At 38.6% G+C, this 9,853-nt stretch overlaps 1 protein-coding gene across 1 annotated transcript; it reads right to left on the minus strand.

Moving 5' to 3' along the window:
- Positions 1-818: 818 nt before the first annotated feature.
- On the minus strand, positions 819-2,271 carry LOC133336741 (ruvB-like helicase 1). The gene is made up of 2 exons (XM_061545020.1): positions 1,249-2,271; positions 819-1,181 (listed from the first exon to the last, which is right to left on the minus strand). The coding sequence occupies exons 1-2, from the start codon at positions 2,262-2,264 to the stop codon at positions 827-829; spliced, it is 1,371 nt and encodes a 456-aa protein (XP_061401004.1). The 5' UTR covers positions 2,265-2,271; the 3' UTR covers positions 819-826.
- Between the last annotated feature and the right edge of the window lie 7,582 nt (positions 2,272-9,853).

The following is a 9,853-nucleotide window of genomic DNA, read 5'->3' on the forward strand; positions in this document are numbered from 1 at the left end:
GGACTTAGGCAGTTATGAGGGCCTGCAACATTGACCGATCTTCATCTAAGCAATCCTACTTATTCTTTGTCTCCATTCCCTTACCCATGTAAAATTGCGTGGTGTTCGTTCGGAAGATAATTTTGGTATCTAGAGCGACCAGAAAAACAGATACGAATAAAGTTTTTGGTCCAGTTGATCTCCCTAGGTCAGAACCGGAGCTAAAGACAACGTTTGGTCCATAACTATAACCTGTAGCCTGTTACAAATTATGACGGATAGATGGGCACACATGTCTAGATCGACTCAGCTAGTCGATATATGATGTTTGGTATACAAAAATATTTAGGAGCGTTACAAACTCTTAGGGCCACACAAAACTGTAATATCCTTGCGAAGGGTACAAAAATGATTTTGAAAAAAAATATTTTCCTTTTATAATCTAAAATATTTCAATTATTTTTTCCCTTCCCAAGCCGATTTCATTACTTATATTTTTGTCATAACCGCCCATAGGGCGGTAATGGCTGGTGTTAATTCGGCCACTTTAACTTGGTATACTTCTTAAGTTGAATGCATTCTGAAAACAATAGAACGTGTCAAGTTTCCTTGTTGCCCAGTGCCGGTGCAGTGAATGCTTTGAAATAACAACTTCTTTTCCTTCTATAGCCTAGACATTTACATAAATTTCCTATGTAACCTTCTTGATTTTTCTTTCACCTCCCACCCATGATTCCCACATAACAAAAATCTTCACATTCTTATTTCTAAATCTAATTATTTGTATTATATATTAATAAAGAACATAGTAAAATTATGTCATTGAGGTTTTATGTCAATTCTAGTTTTACATCATAAATTTATTATTTTTCTCTGAGAGATGTTTCGATGAACGTTTAGCATCCAAGAACAAAGCGTGAACATCATCAATATCTTCCTTGGTGATTTGTGTACGACCATTAACTTTGGCCATTTGATGGGCTGGGGTTAACAGCTGCACAGCATAACGTAATGTTGATTTGCTACCAATTTCACTGAGACGAGTAAAGGCTGGCTCTTCCAGTTGTAGACCCTCGGTTTGGGCACGTAATTTAATGATTTGTTCCATTTCACTGGAACTGTATGGTAAGGTGCGTATGATTAGCAAACGATCGAGCAAATCCAAGGGTATGCCATGTGGTGAGACAATGTCATTGGTGCCGCTATAAAAAAGAAAATAAAGAAACAAGATAAGCAATATAATTCCAAAAAAATTAAATGTTTACTTACCGTATAACACAACGACCGCGATTAGTGGCAAAGATGACAATTGGTGCAATTGGCGACTCCAATGACTTATGCAAATAAGTAAATGTTTCCAAATCCAACATATGAATCTCATCAATGAACAGTACACCTGGTACCAATTCAGCAATACCCTGATCAATATATTTATTGACCACCTTATTGATTTCCATACGTAATTTATCTGTGATTTCAGTCTTTTTGGGTTTCATCAATTGACCCATCATCGACAAAACATCTTGGCCACCCTGCGGGCGAGCATTTGCCACATCTAAATCATGTAGGGTAACATCTTGTATGACTTCTTTTTTCTTATGGACATCACCCTTGGGCAAGGGGACATATTCTTCCGTTTCCAAATCAAATTCTGTGGCAAAGGTATCACTACGTCCCTGACGTTTCACCGCACCACTGTTGGCCTCGATGTAAATGACATCACCAACCTCAACCTTTTCCTTTTGCAATGCCTCAAAGATACTGGGATCCAATTTCAATTGTTTTGTACCCTTGGCGGTTTTCAAGCCGATAACAACATTGCTGATAGTTTTGCCATAACCTCCCATGGGATTCTCTGTTTCCACTGGTGTCAGCTCGGTAACTTCACCCTCATATACCTCTTTGGTTTCGCGGATTCTCAAACCAATCGAACGTCTAAAATTTTCCATCAAAACTTCGGTTTTCTTGATTTCACTGCTGAATACCTCCGAGCCAACCATTGGACAGAAGGGCACCTTGTTACCCAACTCCTGAGCAATAGCCAATGCAATTGCAGTTTTGCCGGTACCAGGTGGTCCTGCCAGTAGTAAGGCACGTCCAGCCATTTTCTTGGTTTTAATTAAATCCACCACAATGCCGGCAGCTTCACGTGCCGCCTTTTGACCAACCAAACCGGCAGACATGGGCAGTGGGACACCCTCGGCATTTAGACCCAAACCTTTGATATGGCTATGGGCCGAAATGCGTTGTGTACGGACGGTACTTTTAACTTCTTCGATTTTCATGATTCAACAATAATGGCACTGGCGCAAAGGGTTTCGATTCAAGTGTGTTATTTTTAATAACTTTTTTCTTCTAGAATTTCCGTCGTTGTCCCGGAAAACGTTTGTTTGTTGTTTATTTCTAAGGCAACTGAGTCGGAATCGCACGTTTGGCTCGTTGTTAGAGTTGGAACTAGTTCATTGGAACTATTCCGAGAAAGGAACGAACGGAACTAGTTCCAGTTCTTTAATTAATAGAATTCCTTTCTCTGATCCAGTTCCTTTTTTGAACTATTTGAAGCAAAGGAACTGTATGGAGCAAAGGAACTATAAAGAGCAAAGGAACTATATGGAGCAAAGGAACTATTTGGAGCATAGGAACTATAAAGAGCAAAGGAACTATATGGAGCAAAGGAACTATTTGGAAATCAAATCAAACAGCATTGTTATTTTCCAGGGCTAGGTAAGTCGGCTATTTACTTATCGACTTATAGATCCCTGGTTTGTTTTGCCGGCAAAATGTTGCCTACTTTGAGGTTTTGTAAAAACGCAGATAAGTGTGTGTTATTTATTATTTATGTATTAAAATGTAAATAATTTAATAAATATAGTTAAGTAATGTGGGAATTATTTCACATTTTATTTATTTTTCGTTAATTACCTTTATATTCCCTCTCAATTGGGAGTATAGGCTTTGTGTCTCTGAGAGCATGAAAAGTGTTTTGGCCGTTTTTACACAGTATGAATGAAGCATAAACTACGCCGTAGTGACTAATTACGCGTCATTGTTGCTTGTAAAGAAAATATTGTTACGAATATAACTTTAGATTTAAGTTAATTTAGATGAATTCCGTTAATTTAAGAATTTGAATTGTAACGTAAATTTCTACTACGCAGTTTATTTGAATAACTTCACAACAACAACCACTGTATAGATTTTTCTACATCCTTCCATTTCCTCTTTCATTTTCTATTTTGTTATTGTCGTACAATTCTTGTTAAACGTTATTCCTCTTTCTTTGTTATTCCCTCGCCTGTATATGTGTTGTTGTTATTGTAAGTTTGTTTACTCAAGTTTGTTGTTGTTATTGTTCACTCAGTAAGTTTGTTGTTGTTATTGTTACTCAATGTGTTTGTTGCATTGGTAGATTGTTCGTGATCTAGGTGTTACCAGATCGTCTAGAAACTTCTGTAGCGACAGGCAGGGCTCATATAAATAGAGGGAATGGAAAGGCAGTGAGTCAGTTGTGAATCAGATCGCGAATTGAAACCGTCGTGTAAAGTGAAGTGCAAAGTAAAGTTGTGTGAATAAAATCATTGTAATAATCGTAATCAGAACGAACCCGCGTTTTATTTGGTACGAACTGTATCGGGAAATAAAACAACGTCTACACGGGATTTAGTAAAATCCAAGAACGTAACAATTGGTGTCGGAAGTGAGATTACGATAGTACTACGATGAAGTTTAAGGATCTACGAGTGGAAGACTTGAAGAAGGAGCTGAATAAATTGGAATTGTCCTCTACTGGCAACAAGGCTGAACTACAAAAACGTCTGTTGGATGAGTTCGAGCGCCGTGGTATGAACATCGATACATATGAGTTTGACAGTAAGGATGAAGTGGATTTATCGGAAATGGGCGAATCCAACGGTGGGGAAGTCTCGTCAGTAGCTGCCAGGGGTGACGATTTCAGAGAAATGCTGGCCAAAATGTTTGAGGAAAATTTCAGAAGGAGCGAAGAGAATTCCAGAAAGTTAGAAGAAAACACGAGACGAATGTTCGAAGAGAATTCCAGAAAGTTAGATGAACTCAAGGCAGAGAATTGTAGAATGAACGAGACACTCGGGAACATTACGGAAGTTATTGGAAGGAGAGTGGAAACCGTGGAGGTCCAAATTAAAGATTTGGATAAGAAAGTGCAGTCGGTTGACGAGAAATTTCTGGCCCACGACAACAGGTTTACGAATCTGGAGAAGAAAATTTCGGAACTGGAAATTAAAGGTGGTCCGGTGCGAGCTCCTGGTAACACACTAAAAATCAAACCTCCTGTATTCGACGGCTCTACGTCATTCAATGTTTTCAAGTTACAGTTCGAGACAGTGGCTTCTAGAAATTCGTGGAACGACAGCGACAAAGCGGTTGCACTACTTCTGGCATTGAAGGGCAGTGCTGCGGATGTTATACAGAGTATTCCTGTCGCTTCTAGAAGCAACTATGAAGATGTTATTGCTGCACTGGAACGTAAGTACGGTGGCGAACATAAACAAAACATCTACCTTATGGAACTAAGGGGAAAAGTACAGAGGGCAAACGAGACGCTACAAGACTTTGCAGCTGAGGTGGAACGTTTGGTGCTAATGGCGTATCCAGGAGAGAATCACCCATTGCTGGACCGTATGAAAATCGAAACCTTTGTGAATGGCATACGTGACCCTGAGATTAAATGTGCAACATATGCGTCACCAAAAGCGTCGTTTGCCGAAACTGTGTCGTTTGCCCTTGCCCAAGAGACGGCAAGAATGATTGTTAAGCCCCAGACCCACAAGATTAGCCAACTGGAGACCGAATGTTGCGAACACAAATATCTCGTTAACTTGATCAAGGACGCCATGAGGCGGGTAATAGAAGAAACAAAGTTAGTTGGGATGACTAAGCACAGGGTTAGATGCTACAACTGCGATAAAGCAGGTCATATTGCGCGCGAATGCAGAGCTAAGCGCAAACGATCCAGGTCATCGTCACCACCTCCAACGAAAGATGGTAGAAGAATGGCTCAACAGTCCACCAATGAGTCACCGTTAAACAGAATCGAGCACAGAGAAGGCGGAAAACACGGTAATGCTGATGCCCTGTCTCGTCGGCTATGCAAGGTAGAATACAGGCACTGCTCAAAGGCTGAGTGCAAAGAGAATATCGTGGATGTCCGACGATTGCAGTTTGAGTCGGGAGAAGATTGGTCGACGGAACAACGAAGGGATCCCATTCTGGGCAAAATAATTTCGGCCATAGAAACGGGCAAGCGACCTAGTCGCAAAGAAATTACCTCCGAAAGCCCTCTTTTAAAATCCTATTGGGCCCAGTGGGACAGTCTACTTATAATAGATGGTTGCCTATATCGCAAATGGGAAAGTGAGGACGGTAAATCCCACCGGAACTTGATCGTCGTCCCAGACTCCAAAATAAGAGATGTCTTGTCGGAGTTTCACGATGGGCCAAGTGGAGGACATCTTGGCATAGCAAAGACCGCTGAAAAGGTAAAGCAGAGATTCTACTGGGTCGGCTGTCAAAAATCCATTGCCGACTGGATCGCCAATTGTGAAAGGTGCATAAAAGCTAAAGGTCCAACACGGAAGAGTCGAGGCTACATGCAGCAGTATAATTCAGGAGCCCCTTTTGAAAGAATCGCAATGGATGTAGCTGGACCGTTCCCCACAAGCGACTCTGGGAACCGGTATGTCTTAGTGGTCATGGATTACTTCAGTAAATGGCCGGAGGTTTATGCTATCCCAAATCAAGAAGCCAGGACAATTGTGGATGTGTTCAGCAAAAATTGGATTTGTCGCTATGGTGTTCCATCTGAGGTTCATTCCGATCAAGGTAGGAATTTTGAATCAGCGATCTTCAAGGAAATGTGTGACTCCTACGGAATTAAGAAAACCAGAACGACGCCCCTACATCCACAATCAGATGGCATGGTGGAAAGATTCAATCGCACCCTTGAAGAACATCTACGGAAAGTGGTGGACAGTGGCCAACGAGACTGGGATGAGCATATTCCAAAGTTTTTATTGGCTTATAGATCGGCCATTCATGATTCCACATCCCGGACCCCAGCCAAAGTTCTGTTCGGAAATGAATTAAAGCTACCTGGCGATTTGATATTCGGCGCTACCCCAAACGACGATGTGAACCAAGATGAAGACAGCCAAAACTCTTTTAGTAAAGTCCACGATGCAGTCCGACATCGAATAAAAATGGTTAGCAACCGCATGAAGGCAAGGTACGATCGAGCGGCAAATACCGATGGGTTTCAAGAAGGGCAACTGGTACTATTGTTCAACCCACAACGAAAGAAAGGACTATGCCCCAAATTGCAAACGCACTGGGAAGGACCCTACAAGATTGTCACGAAAATAAATGACGTCGTTTATCGCATCCAGAGGAGCGACAGTCCCAGGTCGAAGATGAAAGTTGTACATTTGGAGCGGCTGACCCCCTACGGAACGGGAACTGTGCCTATTCGGGACGAACAGGCTTAAGCGGGGGGCAATGTTACGAATATAACTTTAGATTTAAGTTAATTTAGATGAATTCCGTTAATTTAAGAATTTGAATTGTAACGTAAATTTCTACTACGCAGTTTATTTGAATAACTTCACAACAACAACCACTGTATAGATTTTTCTACATCCTTCCATTTCCTCTTTCATTTTCTATTTTGTTATTGTCGTACAATTCTTGTTAAACGTTATTCCTCTTTCTTTGTTATTCCCTCGCCTGTATATGTGTTGTTGTTATTGTAAGTTTGTTTACTCAAGTTTGTTGTTGTTATTGTTCACTCAGTAAGTTTGTTGTTGTTATTGTTACTCAATGTGTTTGTTGCATTGGTAGATTGTTCGTGATCTAGGTGTTACCAGATCGTCTAGAAACTTCTGTAGCGACAGGCAGGGCTCATATAAATAGAGGGAATGGAAAGGCAGTGAGTCAGTTGTGAATCAGATCGCGAATTGAAACCGTCGTGTAAAGTGAAGTGCAAAGTAAAGTTGTGTGAATAAAATCATTGTAATAATCGTAATCAGAACGAACCCGCGTTTTATTTGGTACGAACTGTATCGGGAAATAAAACAACGTCTACACGGGATTTAGTAAAATCCAAGAACGTAACAATATTTTAAGGGAACCCCACCCATTCTCGATTTTAATTTTTCAAGATTTTCAATGGGCTGGTAAATCAATACCAATGCTTGTTAAGGTTTGTAACTTTGCACATATATATTTGAAGATTTAAAAAAGAAAAAAAATAATTTACAAAAAAAATTTGTTATTGTTTTGTTGTTGTTTTTTGTAATTAAAGAAAAGTCCTTATTTTTGATGGCGGGCATGATAACTCCTCACTGGAACATCGGAATCCGAAAATTCCAACGGTGTTAGAAAGAGGACATGTCTGGCTCTCGTATGAACTAGGATTATTGACTTCGCTCTAATATTAACAAAATGGCGGACCTTTGAAAAAATATTTTTGGAAAATCGCAAATTTTTTTACCAAAACCAAAGTTAAAAAGTTCAAAGTTCATACGATAGCTATACATTCCCAGAGAAACGTTGCAAAATTTGGAACCGATTGGATTATTAGTTTTTGAGTTATCGTGCCCGCCATTCGCAAAAAAATGTTTAGAGAAAAACGCGTTTAAAGTTTGAGAAGCCCTTCAGCCGTCACTTGATGCTGACACAATAAATCGGCTATATCTTCAAGAGTTCTTGAGATTTTCATTTGAAAATTTGTAGGGACATTCTTTAATTAGTGTAGAATCGAATTAAATCAACAAAAAAATTTGACCCCGAGAATGGGGGGGGGGTCCCCTTAATAAAATATCATTTATTGTGGATCAGTTAAGTTTAAAGGGACCTGTTAAGAAGATAAAGAGCCTGGAGAATCTAAGGGTGTCAAATTTAACTTGATGAATCTATAATTGCAGTAACTTATTAATCATTATGATTTTGAAAATGGGATGCAATGTGGATAATTCATGACTGAACAAAAGGATTTGGGCGATGGCAAATAAAAATTATTGTCGTGGTTACGACAAGGAAAAGGGTAAGAAATGTTAAATTAAATCCCAACTTTATTAAAGATGTTTGTTATTTAATAGATGCAGTTTTAGAAACCTCTATTTTTTTCTGGATCAAAAAAGCAGATAGAAAGAGCCTTTTAAAAAACACAAATATCTTCTTGGCTGGAATGAATCTAAGAATGTCAAATATAACTTCAATAAATCTAGAATTGAAGTAACTCATTGATCATGATGATTTTGAACATGGAATGCAAGGCGAATAATTCATATCCGAATTCAAGAATTTACATTTGTATGTCAAGATGACAATTGCAAAGTTTTGCGGAGATTGCGTGAAGGGATAAGGTGAGAACATTTTCTAAGAATACCAAATATAACTTCGATGAGTATAGAATTGAAGTAACTTATTGATGATGCAAGGCGAATAATTCCTGTCCGAATTCCAGAATTTACATTTGTATGTCAAGACGACAATTGCAAAGCATTCCGGAGATTGCGTTAAGGGATAAGGTGAGAACATTTTGTTTAAACCAAGTTTTAAATTTATTTACATATTTGTTATTTAGTAGATTTACTATTTGTGGAAGCCCTTGGCTATTGGAGCCAAGTAAGTACAAACATGATATATTAAAAAAAACACAAATATTTTATAGACTAAAAATAACATCGAGTGTCGAAAATACCTTTGAGGTAAATCTAGGACTATAGTAGGGTATAAATTGCAAACAAATTCCGGCTAAGCTGTTAAAATATATGAAGTTTAGGATATTTACATTTGAACTTGAAGTTTGTTTCGACTAGATAAAGATTCAAAGATATTAAACGGCGTGTACACAAGAACTTTTTCACCGGGTTAACCTACTTTATGAGGATTTATTTGACATATATGCAAAGGAATTGACAATTGAAACCCACTGGGTTAACGAAATCCGGTTAAATGTAAACGTACTATTATATAGCATTATTAAAAAGCAAATATATTTTTATTTTGAAAAGTACATTGAGTGTCAAACAGAGGTTCTATCAAATATAGTATGAATCTTGAAACGCATAGTGGATATACAGCTGAAATAATTTATAGCGACAACGATTGTGGGAGTTAGTTTGTTACGCAGCGAAATATTGATCTCCTAATATACCGAACATAGTATCTCGATTAACTGAGTCAATCTAGACTTGTGTGTCCGTCCGTCTGTCATTATAATTTGTTAACTCTATGCGCCACCGTTATGCACCAATCGTCACGATATTTCGCCTGTGTGATCAGTTCACTGAAATCCCCTATTATTTGAAATGGACGAAAAACTTTATTTTTGTCTGTTTTCTGGTCGCTGTAGAGCCCACAATTGTAATCCGAAGATACGAAATTGTACACATAGAAGGGGATCCGACCAACGAACGGGCATGACTCTTTTTATGAGGATCGATCAATATTTAGCGGAAAAAATGAACCCACACTTTTGTGTGAAATATAACAATTTTTGCGTTCTATGACATAGACATAGAACAGAGATAGTTGATAGATAGTCCAAGAGGTGTGGTTGACTATCAAATTGATACCACCAATTATATTGTTGAATGTAATCGGATGTGATGAAAATATGAAATATAACGCTAATCGCTATGAAGAGAGACCACAATTATGAGCCGAACATCACAAATTTTATACGGGGAAGGGAATGCGTATAGCAGGTCAAATTTACCAATGAACTTTTTTATGCAAAATGACAAAATTAAATTAGTAAATGTTCACTTATGGTGTAAATGTTCACTCCGGAAAAATATGATCGGGAAAAGATGCCAGTGTAGGAAAAGAGAAG

The sequence above is a fragment of the Musca vetustissima genome, unplaced genomic scaffold (genome assembly GCF_032173495.1).
Source record: "Musca vetustissima isolate MV318-11 ecotype Yass unplaced genomic scaffold, APGP_CSIRO_Mvet_v1 utg102711, whole genome shotgun sequence".
In the NCBI taxonomy this organism is placed as follows: Eukaryota; Metazoa; Arthropoda; class Insecta; order Diptera; family Muscidae; genus Musca; species Musca vetustissima.